At 47.8% G+C, this 13,029-nt stretch overlaps 1 protein-coding gene across 1 annotated transcript; it reads left to right on the top strand.

Annotated features, from left to right (window-relative positions):
* Nucleotides 1-1,256: 1,256 nt before the first annotated feature.
* NAB2 (NGFI-A binding protein 2) lies at nucleotides 1,257-11,201 on the top strand. Its single transcript, XM_048491033.1, has 4 exons — nucleotides 1,257-1,390; nucleotides 3,320-3,443; nucleotides 9,413-9,613; nucleotides 10,746-11,201. The coding sequence occupies exons 1-4, from the start codon at nucleotides 1,322-1,324 to the stop codon at nucleotides 10,844-10,846; spliced, it is 495 nt and encodes a 164-aa protein (XP_048346990.1). The 5' UTR covers nucleotides 1,257-1,321; the 3' UTR covers nucleotides 10,847-11,201.
* Nucleotides 11,202-13,029: the final 1,828 nt, after the last annotated feature.

Genomic DNA, 13,029 nt, shown 5'->3' on the forward strand with positions numbered 1-13,029 from the left:
CCACCCCCCCCCCCCCCCACCCCCCCCCCCCCCCACCCCCCCCCCCCCCCACCCCCCCCCCCCCCCACCCCCCCCCCCCCCCCCCCCCCCCCCCCCCCACCCCCCCCCCCCCCCACCCCCCCCCCCCCCCACCCCCCCCCCCCCTCCCCCCCCCCCCCCCCCACCCCCCCCCCCCGCCACCCACCCCCCCCCCCCCCCCCCCCCCCCCCCACCCCACCCCCCCCCACCCACCAATCCCCCCCCCCCCCCCATCCCCCCACCCCACCCCCCCGCCTCCCCACCCCCACCCCGCCCCGCCCCCTACCCCCCCCCCCCCCCACACACCCCCCCCCCCCCCCCCCCCCCCCCCCACCCCCCCCCCCCCCTCCCCCCCCCCCCCCCCCCCCCCCCCCCAATTCCCATCAGCCCCTGCCAGCATGGCCAATTTGCCATGCTGGCAGGGGCTGATGGGAATTGTAGTCCATAACATCTGGAGTGCCAAAGGTTCGCCACCACGGACCTAGGGTCTGTGGGAGGTGGGATTTAACGCAGGGATTTTTCACTGGGCTCATCATCCCCCATCATCCCCCTCCCCTTGGGAGCAGCAGCGGCATAGTGGTTAAGAGCAGGTGCACTCTAATCTGGGGAACTGATTTGATTCCCCGCACTACCACTTGAGCTGTAGAGGTTTATCTGGGGAACTAGATTCGTCTGTGTACTCCAACACACGCCAGCTGGGTGATCTTGGGCTAGTCACAGTTCTTTGGAGCTCTCTCAGCCCCACCCACCTCACAGGGTGTTTGTTGTGTGGGGGGGAGGGGAAAGGGAAAAGAGATTGTAAGCCTTCTTGAGTTACCTTACCGGAGAGAAGGCGGGTTATAAATCCAAACTCTTCTTCTCAGCGGGGTCTAATTTCTGGCTGTGCTAGTTGTCCAAATAGTGGCTCTGTAGTTCAGCCAATGGTTGAGTCCTTGTTTACTATTGGTGTGGGCTTGTGATGTGTTCATGAACTTAGCATTTTCCACACCCTGCCTGGACATCAAACTCATCAGGATGGGCAAACGAAAGGTATCTGTGCTGTGTTGTCCATGCCTGGTGTCTTGCTTAAACCTAAGCTGGCAAAGTGTCTTCCTTAAACCCAGCTGCTAAGCACTGCCTCTGTCTGGACTTCAGAGCTTGGTTTAAACAAAATGCAAGTTATCACATTCGTCACAGCACAGTTAAAATCTTCTGGTTCACCTAGCTGCGTGTGCAAATCAACTCTTGCATTGTGAGCTCACCTGTGCTCAGGCTAGAGGGAATTTCTGGGATGTGACGCCAAGCAGGGCATTCTGACTCCTTGATGTCTCTTGTCTTCAGACTGCATCCGGATGATGGTGGGGCTGGACAACCCAAGAGACTCAAACAAGAGGTGAGTCTCGGAAGTAAGCTTTTGTAGGTATGCTTGTGCGTGTGTGAGAGAGATTGCAAGTCTTAAGGAAATGTATTTAAAGCACTTCAGCACTCAAAAAAGTGCTATATAGTAGTACATCGAGGCAAGTTGGTATGTATTAAGGCAGGACCCCACAACATGCAGCCTGTTGTAACCATGGTGCTCACCAACACCTTTCCAAGTGCCTACTATGTGTCTGTAAGAAGAAGGTGGGGCCAGATGGGGTTTTTGCCCGATAAGGCTTCTGATTGGCCATTGGAGATTTGATTGGCTGTGCAGATTTTTAAAAACGTTGCTTTGGTGGCAACTGCCATCACAGCACAAGGATCTTGCCAACCTTGTAATGAAATTGTCGAAGGCTTTCCCGGCCGGATTCAACTGGTTGTGGTGGGTTTTCCAGGCTGTGTGGCCGTGGTCTGGTGGATCTTGTTCCTAACATTTTGCCTGTATCTGTGGCTGGCATCCTCAGAGGTGTATCACAGAGAGAAGTCACAGAGATGACACAGTGTGTAACAGACTTCTCCCTGCGATACACCTCTGAAGATGCCAGCCACAGATGCAGGCGAAATGTTAGGAACAAGATCCACCAGACCACGGCCACACAGCCCGGAAAACCCACCAGAACCACTTGTAATGAAACTTCAAGGCTCATTCAAATGGGACGGCACAGCATTGAGTCTAGATTTCCGGCTAGCTCTTGGATAGATGACTGGTTTGTTACATACTTGTAAACTTGTGTACATTTCCGTTTAAGATTGTAATGAAACATATAAGTAAGGAGTCTGTTATTGCCCTCCAGTTATTTTGTCAGCATTAAGCTACAGCCTTGTGGTACAGGGAGAGGCATGTGGAAGATCCCAGCTTCAATCTGTGGCATCTTCAGCAAAAAGAAGTATGGGGTCATAGGTGGCTTGTGTTCATGTGTGTAGGTGTTAAGAATCTGTCCATATAGCCACATCCCAGGCATGATAAGAGGGCTTTTTTGAGCCTCACCTTTCCATTAGAAATAATGACCACAAGGAGGTTCACCTTAAAGCACTGAGAACAACACAAGGAAAATAGTCAAACCTTTTGACACGAAATACCAAACTAGCATTTAAAATTATAGATTTAATTTATTTCATCAGCTTTTATCTTTGACACACATAATAAGGACTGGCAAATACTACTAACCTGGGATTATTGCTGATGGATGGGTAATACAGAATTAGAGGCAGACCCTCCCATAGCACCTTCCTAGCTGGGCTTTTCGTACGTTCAGTCCGCTTGCCTGGTGTGCCGCCTTAAAGGAGGTCTTTGGGGGGTTTGGCATCACTTCTGGTTCAGAGAGTGAGTGAGAGCAATGCCTTTCATTTTAGTTGGGCTCTGTATAACCTCACTTGCTAATGCAGCTGTTGTGGTGAGACTAGAGCCTCTTCCGCACGTGCAGAATAATGCACTTTCAATCCACTTTCAATGCACTTTGCAGCTGGATTTTACTGTGCGGAATAGCAAAATCCACTTGCAAACAATTGCGAAAGTGGATTGAAAGTGCATTATTCTGCATGTGCGGAAGGGGCCTTGGAGGGAGTCTTGTTCCTGGGCACAGCTCTGGTATATGCCCTATACAAACACACTGCTCTGCCTTGTTTGAGTCAAGCCAGATGTCTCCAACAAAGCTGCCGCTGGGAACACAGTGGAGGTCAGTTCCCAAGTCCATGTGTGATATTGTCTCATGTGTCTTCCCTGGGTGATTCTGAAATCCAAGATTCCTAAGGGACTATTTTCATCTGTGAGAGGGAAGGGATAGTAATGGATACAGGGCAGGAGTAGTGGATACAGGGCAGGAGGAGTAGTGGATATAGGGCAGAAGGAGACGGGTGCGTAAGGGATCCACGTTTGCTGATCTGATGTCTTCTTTTCCGGCAGGTTGCAGAACACAGCCGGCCGGATCTTCCCTTGGTTTGCAAACCGTTCATTCCTCAGTACCGTTCCAGTGTCGAGGAAGACACAGGCAGTTTGTCAGGAGAAAGCTTAGATGGACACCCACAAGGTGAGTGGGGGGGTGACCCCCTTATTCTGCTTAGATCTGCAAGCTGCAGGGAACAGTGAGGAAGAAGACTGTGGGGGCAGGGCAAATTAAAGCTGAGTTTTCACCTCGCAGGCTTCTGTGGAGGCGGATGAAATTCATGCGCAGAGCACCCGCCGATCTACTGGAGGACTTGTTTTTACTGCCCCAACCTGCTTGTTCTTTGCGAGCTGGGAACATGCTTGAACTTGTATATAACTTAGGTTCATATTCTCTTATTGTGTTCTCCTCTGTACTTAACCCTGAGTTCCATCTGATGGAGGCTTTTATCTAGAATAATTTTGCACTGCCTGTACTTTTTACCTCCCTGAGTTTCATCTCGCATGCCTCTTTCCCAGACCATTATGTCTTAGAGGAGATACCAATTCTGAAGTGTGGTGTTTTCACACCCATGTAAAAATGTATTTGTTGGGTATATCTGCATTACATAAATTAGCTTCACTCTCGCAGTTTCTGTTCCACAAAACTGCAGTTGAGTGATGAGGTCAACATTTCCCTCTACCTTCCAAAATAAGCAATCCCATGATATTCAGCAAAGGCAGCAATAACCATTGTTTGAATTACTGTATATACTCGCGTATAAGTCAACCCGCATATAAGTCAAGGCACCTAATTTTACCACAAAAAACTGGGAAAACTTATTGACTCGCGTATAAGTCGAGGGTGGGAAATGCAGCAGCTGCTGGTAAATTTCAAAAATAGAAATAGATGCCAATAAAATTACATCAATTGAGGCATCAGTAGGTCAAATGTTTTTGAATCTTTATTTCAAAGAAAAACAGTAAACTGGCTCTGTAAGTGGAAAAGAGGGTCAACAAGAACAATATGATATCAACAATAACTTTAAAAGTACAAAAACCTTAGCTCAACCAGCAACCAAGCTAAAACACAAGAGTTAAAATCCTTCAAAACTGGACTTCAATCATCATCAGCATGTCCAAACGCAAACCCATTCTAAGAGTGGACACATCAGAAATGGACTTGAAGATCTTTTAAGAGGGCATCAGAAATGGAAAATCTACGATTAGCTTCCATTGTAAACAATGGGGGATGGGGCATCCCCTTTGGGGGTCAATAACTTTGGATCCCCTGACCCAAAGTTCACCAAACCTGGCTGGTATCATAAAGAGACTCTCCTGATGAGACCAGCCAGGTTTGGTGAAGTTTGGTTCAGAGGGTCCAAAGTTATGGACCCTCAAAAGGGTAGCCCCATCTACTAATAGCTCCCATTGAAAACAATGGGGAATGGAGGCACCTCATTTGGGGGTCCATAACTTTGGACCCCCTGAACCAAACTTTACCAAACTTGGCTGGTATCATCAGGAGTGTCTTCTGAAATTTTGGTGCCGCTAGCATAAAAACTGCGCCCCCTGCTGGCCGGCAAAGTAAAAAAACACACAAAATTTTAATGACCCGCATATAAGTCGAGGGGAGCTTTTTCAGCATTAAAAATGTGCTGAAAAATTCGACTTATACATGAGTATATACGGTAAATGACTTTAAGACCGTTGCAATTTTCCTTACAATTCTGGGTAAACCCTCTCAAAAAATTCCAAAATTAGTAATCAGTCAACTGGAATCAGATTGTTGCTGGCAACTCCCAGAGGACTCTTCGGCTGGAGAAATACCCATAGTTTAGGTACAGAGCACCCATTTGGCTTATATGTTCACTCAGAGAATTTCTGGAAATACTTTAAGAGGAGGATGAGGAGGAGTTTGGATTTATATCCCCCCTTGCTCTCCTGTAAGGAGACTCAAAGGGGCTTGCAATTTCCTTTCCTCTCCCACCCCACCCCCCGCCACAACAAACACCCTCTGAAACTGGCGGGGCTGAGAGAGCTTCAAAGAACTGTGACTAGCCCAAGGTCACCCAGCAGGAATGTAGGTGTGCAGAAACATCTGGTTCACCAGATAAGTCTTCGCCACTCAGGTGGAGGAGTGGAGAATCAAACCTAGTTCTCCAGATTAGAGTGAACCTGCTGTTAACCACTACACCATGCTTGCTCTCATAAGGTCTCAGGCACAGAGCCTCTGCCAGTCTGAGTGGAGCCACAGACTGCAGACTTCCCGGAATAGACAGTCCTGAGCTAGATACACCAGTGATTTGATTCCAGAGCCGTTGCATGCCTGGCAGGGAGCTAATGCTCCCTGTCACAATATGACACAATTACTTCTTTTCTTGTCCTGGCTTGGCTGTCTGATTTTCAGCCTGCCACATCTAATTTGGAATGGCTGCGACTGAACTCCGTGTTGATAAGAGCACAGCCAAGTTCCACAAGTTGTGGCACGGAGGAGTACCACCCGACGCCTTTTGCTTGGAGCCAGCAAAGAGATAGGATAGCATCACGTATCAGATCAGTCTTGTTGAGGAAGGAGTGGCAAACTTTCCTGTTACGCAGAGATGAAAAGCTACTAAGATCTGAACCAAACAGTGGGTTTGCACATGCTCTTGATGTCATTCCAAGTACCACCTCCCACCCCACCATTCCCACCATAGGAGATTAGCCAGAAATGTATCCCCTATAACTGTTACTTGATAATCTATTGGGATAGTTTTCAAAGCATAAGAACATAAGAACATAAGAACAAGCCAGCTGGATCAGACCAAAGTCCATCTAGTCCAGCTCTCTGCTACTCGCAGTGGCCCACCAGGTGCCTTTGGAAGCTCACCTGCAGGAGGTGAACGCAGTGGCCTTCTGCTGCTGCTGCTCCCGATCACCTGGTCTGTTGAGGCATTTGCAATCTGAGATCAAGGAGGATCAAGATTGGTAGCCATAAATCGACTTCTCCTCCATAAATCTGTCCAAGCCCCTTTTAAAGCTATCCAGGTTAGTGGCCATCACCACCTCCTGTGGCAGCATATTCCAAACACCAATCACACGTTGCTCTGCTCTTCCTGGCCAAGTCTTCTTCTCCACTGCTGCTACTCCTCTCTGCTGGTTCCAGAGACTGAACTAAAGCCCCACCTCTCTGGTTCCAGAGACTGAACTAAAGCCCCACCTCTCAGGAGCCCAGGACAAAGAGGAACAAGAGATGAAGCAGAAGAAAATCTGCTATGCAATGGGTGCCATTAAGTTGCAACTGACTTATGGCAACCCCAGCAAGGGGCTTTCAAGGCAAGTAAGAAGCAGAGCTGGTTGGCCTTTGCCTTCCTCTGCAAAGTCTTCCTTGGTGGTCTCCCTCCGAGGACTGGCCCTGCTTAGCTTCCAAGATCAAGCTATACCATGCCCCATCCTGCTGCTTGTTGTAATCTAAATATGACGGGGAAATCAGATCCCAGATCTGCTGCATATTTTGTAAACTACTGAGTGCAGCTGCAAAGGATCTGGATTGGAGCCATTGTGCTGTGGACAGGCTCCTGCACCCTTTCTCAATTTTTAATCCCCTGTAACTTCTGTTTGCTCCACTGTGTCACTATACAGGTGTGTATGTTGTAGCAAGGCTCCAGTTTCAGTAGACCAGAGGAGTCCAACTCTGGCGCTTCAGATGTTCATGGACTACGATTCCCATCAGCCCCTGCTGACATGGCCAATTGGCTGATGCGAATTGTAGTCCATGAACATCTGAAGCACCAGAGTTGGACACCCCTGCAGTAGACTGATCTATATGCAAGCTTGCAAGTGCTACAGACATCTTTGTTGGGCAGAATTGAAAAGTAGCCAATTGTTTCTGTACATATGTGTGTTTGCTAAAATAAATGTTGTTTATTTCTATCCTGCCCTATCCCCTTGGGGCTCAGGGCGGGTTACAACACAATTTCCAAAAAACATAGCAATTAAAACTTTAAAACATTAAAAAGTATATTTATTTATTTATTTATTTATACTTTCCGCTTTTATACCGCCCTGTCCCCGAGGGGCTCCGGGCGGTGCACAACATATAGTGAGTACAGAATAATCAGTGAATACAGTCATAAAACCATCATAAATTAAATAAAATCTATAAAAAATCTATAAAAGCAGCGAGGCCTAACTAAGTGTAATCTCTTAATAAAGTTCCAAATATAGATATGGGTGTGGATGGCGCCCCATAACCCGACATTTAAATCCTTCCCCCAAGAGAGAGGCAGCAGACCCCATCGGATGGTACAATCCCAAAGATAGATCAGGGAAGGGGGAAGGGGAGGGGGCACCATCAGCGGCTGGTCCCTCCAAAGGCCCGGCGGAACAGCTCCATCTTACAGGCCCTGCGGAACTCACCAAGGTCCCGAAGAGGGTCTCACCAGCTGGTGGAAGCAGCTGCTCCACCAGGCCGGGGCCGGAGCCGTAAAGGCCCTGGCCCGTGTGGAGGCCAGCCGCATCATCGAGGGGCCAGGGACCACCAGTAAATTGGCCTCCGCTGAACGAAGAGGCCGCGTTGGGACATATAATAAAAAAACATTAAAAAGTATATAATAATAGTACAAAATATAATACTATGGCGTTAAAAATCAATACTGAACAGATTTTTTCAAAAAACTGATGCGATGCTGCTCTCCCACACCCCCCCCCCCCCCGGCCAAAAGATGATGACAACACTTCATTTACTCCGGCTGGCTAGGTGCAAAAGGCTTGGTGGAACAGCCATGTTTTACAGGCCTTGCGGAATTTAGATAGCTCCCTCAGGGCCCTGATGTTGTTTGTTGCACTAGGCTGGAGCCAGGTCCATAAAGGCCCTGGCTTCAGTTGAGGCCAGCCGGTTCCCCTTCAATGAAATTAGTGGCCTTTGAGGACAATATGGGGAGATGCAGTCTCGAAGATATGTAGGTCCACAATTCTACAAAAAAACTTCTCATATGCTATTTTGTATTTCACTTTTTGGAACTCTCTCAGCCCCACCCACCTCACAGGGTGTTTGTTGTGAGGGGGGAAGGGCAAGGAGATTGTAAGCCCCTTTGAGTCTCCTTACAGGAGAGAAAGGGGGGGATATAAATCCAAACTCTTCTACCAAAATATGCATCATTATGATGGATATGTTTTTTCTGGAGAGAGCAAGTGTTTAAATTCAGGGGGAGAGCAGTAATAGAGTATCTGCTTTGCATGCAGAACGTCCCAGGTCCGCTCCGTGGCACCGCGTAGTGGATGAGTCTCCACCTGAGACTTTAGAAAGAGAGTGAACAATTCTGAACCAGAGAGACCAGTGGTTTGACTCAGTATAAGGCCACATCGTGTGTTTCTTATCATGGGGAGGAGCTGTGTCTCAGAGGTAGTCTTGTGTTCAGAAGGTCCCAGGTTCAATTCCCGGCATTTCCGGTTGAAAGGATCAGGTAGTAGGTGATGGGAGATACCTTCAACCATGACCCCGAAGAGCTGCTGCCAGCCAGAGTAGAGTGGCCAACGCATGGTTTGACTCAGTGAGGCAGTTTCATGTGTCCATGTTGCTGGGAACCTTGAGGAGTAAAATACCTACCCTGGAACATAGTCCAGTTGTGGTGTAGTAGTTAAGAGCAGGTGAATTCTAATCCGGAGAACCGGGTTTGATTCCCCACTCCTCCACCTGAGTGGCAGAGGCTTATCTGGTGAACCAGATGTGTTTCCGTACTCCTTCATTCCTGCTGGGTGACCTTTGGCTAGTCGCAGTTGTCTCAGACCTCTCTCAGCCCCACCTACTTCACAAGGTGTCTGTTGTGGAGAGAGGAAGGGAAAGGAGCTCGTAAACCACCTTGAGTCTTCTTACAGGAGAGGAAGGTAAATCCAAGTTCCTCCTCCTCCTCCTCTTCTTCTTCTTCATCCTCCTTCTCCTCCTCCTCTTCCTTCTGCTGCTGCTGCAGTGTAGCCAAGTGCCATCCTTTGATTTTCCCCCTTAATGCCTTTTTCAGTGAGTTTTGTCTTCTCATGACACATGAGTAGGGTGGGTGATTGAGAAAGCAATTTTGAATGCACACTGCAGCTGGCTCAGGCACCTCAAACAAGGAGACCCCTTCATTGATTATACAACTTTCGCCTTCTCCGCAGCCACCGGCTCCTGTCCTCGGCTTACACCACCCCCCAATGCTGCCTCTGATGCGCTGTTGAGCCTCCCACCACATGGTTTATGGAGCCGTCATATCCTGCAGCAGACTCTGATGGATGAAGGCCTGCGATTGGCTCGGCTGGTGTCTCATGAGCGGGTGGGACGGCTCAGCCCGTGCCTAACAGCCAAGCCCCAGGGTCCAGGTGAGTAGCTATTTTGCCAACCTGGACTTCCAGTAGAGTTTGGTGGGCAGTCAGGGTCTGGGACAGCAAGGTATGCATCATCTATCAGCACCCGTAAAATAATGTTAGGACTCTAAGGCTGGGATTGCAAGAGGTGCATGATTCAACACAGAGAGAGGCATTAAGACAGCCCTGTACAACTTGCTTCATAATTCAGTAAAGGGCAAAACCTACCCATTACAGAAATTTGACTTCATTCCATACAACTTAGAAACACTGTCAACTCTTCAAAGAGCACAGAACAAGACACACCTGTGCCCGTTAGGCTGGCTGGCAAATATGGGAAGGTCACTGTCTAATGAGGGGACAACAGCTTATTTTTGCAAAGACTTGTGGTTTTGTGTGAAACAGGCGGGTTGATAGTAATTACTTGCCACGCTCCAGGTGGGTGGGCTTTCCTGTTTTCCTTTTTTTGGTTGTTCTTTAGCTTACAGATAAGCTCAGTTTGTCCCATAGAAATCAAAACATCTGTTTGCCAGTAGCATATACTACAGGAATGTCCAACTCTGGCACCCCAGATGTTCATGGACTATGATTCCCATCAGCCCCTGCTGGCATGGCCAATTGGTATAGTAGAGTATAGTATAATTGTATAGTATAATAACCAATTGGTATAGTATAAGAGAGTTCTTAATAGTAGATTGAAAAGAGAAAATTAGAGCAACTGATTTAAAAAAAATTACTTTAAGGAAATTAAGTCACTTAGGATTTAAAACATGGAGAAACTTAGTGTATGGTAAAGTTTCTATTCTTCATGGCAATAAAAAAATGAGTTAAGCACGCTAAATGCCATAGAAAAAATGTGTGAGTGGTAGAAAGGTTTAGACAAAGGAAATACAATATATATGCATATACAACTGATACATGCATAGAAAACTGATTTTTTTATTTGGCTTCCACAGCAGAGCTGGGGCCCTGAAAAATGTCAGAAGTTATGTCAAACAAACTTGGCGCAAATCATACCAACTAACCTATCTTGATTGTTGATATGTTGCGGACTGATGGAACATGAAGGGCACCTGCCTCACTATCGTTATGTTTTTTGACAGGAAACAGCATATTTTTTTTCCTGACTCTCAGTTTCTTATTTCAGAATTTGGGGAGAACCTCTCTGAGCGGTGCCAGGCCCCAGCGGCACAACTTGAGGCCCGACGGAACAGCATCAAAGTAGAACCAGAGACTAGCCGACAATAAGTGGCAGGTGACTCGGTGCCCAGTCACGAAGCAATAATGTGCCTGCCAGCCCTACACGTCAGAGAGACTCTTGCGGGATATGGAGGGACATGCAATTCTCTGAGTAGCCACAAGAGGGCATGCTTAGCTTCGCTGACAAAAGAAGAGCTGCCATATTAGCACAACTCATTTCCAGTCTCAAGTCCCTTCACAAAATGAAGAGCCTGCTTGGCCTGTCCCCTCTCAGCTCCAAGTAGAAGGGCACAGATGGGGAAACCTGCATCTGTGATACTAATAACTGTGTGAGAAGGGGTGTTGTGGCTAGAGCAGAAAGCCGTGACCTCAGGGAGACCGCATCTCTGCTTAGTTTTGCGTGGGTGGGTGGGTGGGGGAAGGGGTGCAGTGGAAGGTGAGCCACACCCAGAGTCTCTACCCTCAGGAGAGGCCTGGGACTATGATGTATACAGCCATAATTTTAAAAAACTCATATTTTATATCCTTAGTAGAAAGACGTTCAGTTCCTCTATCACATCGCCCTCAAAACCACAACTGTTCTTCCCAAAAGTGCACACAAATGTTCCCATACCCCCAGAATCTTCACAACTACGCAGGGACCTATGTGTGCTGTCCCTTAAGTGTACATACAATACATTCTCTCCTCAGCCATTCTCTTTCTCACACAAACACACACTCCCCTGCTTATAAACCACTCCCCGCCCCAATGTTGGACATTCTTAAACCTCTTTCCACAAGCCTCTCCATCGTCGGTTTCGTCCAAGGCTAAAAGTAGCTTCCACACGGGCTGGGACCCCTCATGGAATGCGCCAATATCACTTATCGTCCTTGGTGTTGATCTCACGTTGATGTTTGTTGCCAGCAATTATCGTCCACCTCTTGGACTCCACGAGGCTCTGTGCTCCTGTGACCATTCTAGGGAATTTGTTCTAGAGCTTGACACGTCTCAAAATTAACCCATTTCATGGCATCCATTTTTTTCAAGGGCACGCTCTACCCAGCTGTGTGAACAGCAACCGTAGATTATTATTATTTTGTAGTTTTATAGAAATTTAGATGCAGGGATTAGCGTAGGGTGTTTGTTTGTTTTTTGTGCTTGAGCCTTCTGTGTGTGATCTCAACATATCCCAAGTAGGAGGAGGAGAGAAAGCAAATAGGCTTTCTCTTTTTCTTTTTCTTTAAGACCCAGGAGCACTGTTCTGGCTCATTCCTTTTCTTCCCTATAGTGAACAGCTTTATATTCTTGCAGCTTCTTTCACTTTTCCTCCTTGCTGTTCTAATAATGCAGGAAGAGAACTGAACAGCTGAGAGAGATACCAAGTACCTCCAGAGCAAGGGGTTGGGCCAACAAATTAAAGGATTGCAATGTGGACCTTAAAGAGCTGAGAATGATTATCCCTTGAGGAGAAATTGGGGCCCAACTGGCCTGAGTGGAAAAGCAACCCTGGGGAGACAGGTCTGGACTATATTCTGTTCCACAGAAAGATGACACTTCGGTCAGTTGAGGGGCAGCAGTTGAAAAAGCTGTATTCTTCCGCGGTAGAATGTAGTCCCAAACAAAAATGGGAATTATCATTATCAACCGCTCAACAGTGCAAATAGTGCTCCTGAGCCATTTTGGGTCAGGAAAAGAGTGGGTGTGGAGGGGAGGATGAAGTTCTTCCTTCACTCATCCCATGGTCCTAATCTGGATCAGGCTCCTATGGCATTGGCAGTTGAGTCCCCATGGGGAACTTGAAGGTGCTGTCTGACTCCCAAGTTGCCACAGCAGTTTTGTCCCTTCTGACCCACAACCTCAGTGTATAAGCTTAGGCTGTTCTGAGATGATGGGATGCGCTTATACTAGCAGTTTTAGCACTACAGGGTCACTCCCGAGCTGTGGCATAGCTACCACGGGACAGGGGGCGTGCGCCTGGGGGGGAGCAAAAATTTATTTTTGATATTTTAGTGTTTTTACTTTGTTGGCCGGCAGGGGGCACAGTTTTTAGGATAGCAGTACCAAAATTTCAGGATATCGTCTGGCGACATTCCTGCTGATACCAGCCAAGTTTGGTAAAGTTTGGTTCAGCGGGTCCAAAGTTATGGACCCCCAAAGAAGGTGCCCCATCTCCCATTGTTTCCAATGGGAGCTAATACCGGTAGTAGATGGGGCTACCCTTTTGAGGGTCCATAACTTTGGACCCCCTTAA

This window comes from Sphaerodactylus townsendi, linkage group LG03, assembly GCF_021028975.2.
Source record: "Sphaerodactylus townsendi isolate TG3544 linkage group LG03, MPM_Stown_v2.3, whole genome shotgun sequence".
In the NCBI taxonomy this organism is placed as follows: domain Eukaryota; kingdom Metazoa; phylum Chordata; class Lepidosauria; order Squamata; family Sphaerodactylidae; genus Sphaerodactylus; species Sphaerodactylus townsendi.

Bases quoted from the DNA above. Each gene is read 5' to 3' on its own strand.
- NAB2 (XM_048491033.1), top strand. From the start codon at position 1,322: ATGTCTCTTGTCTTCAGACTGCATCCGGATGATGGTGGGGCTGGACAA. The intron at 1,391-3,319 runs GTGAGTCTCGGA...CTTTTCCGGCAG, and splicing joins CCAAGAGACTCAAACAAGAG to GTTGCAGAACACAGCCGGCC. The intron at 9,614-10,745 runs GTGAGTAGCTAT...TTCTTATTTCAG, and splicing joins AGCCAAGCCCCAGGGTCCAG to AATTTGGGGAGAACCTCTCT.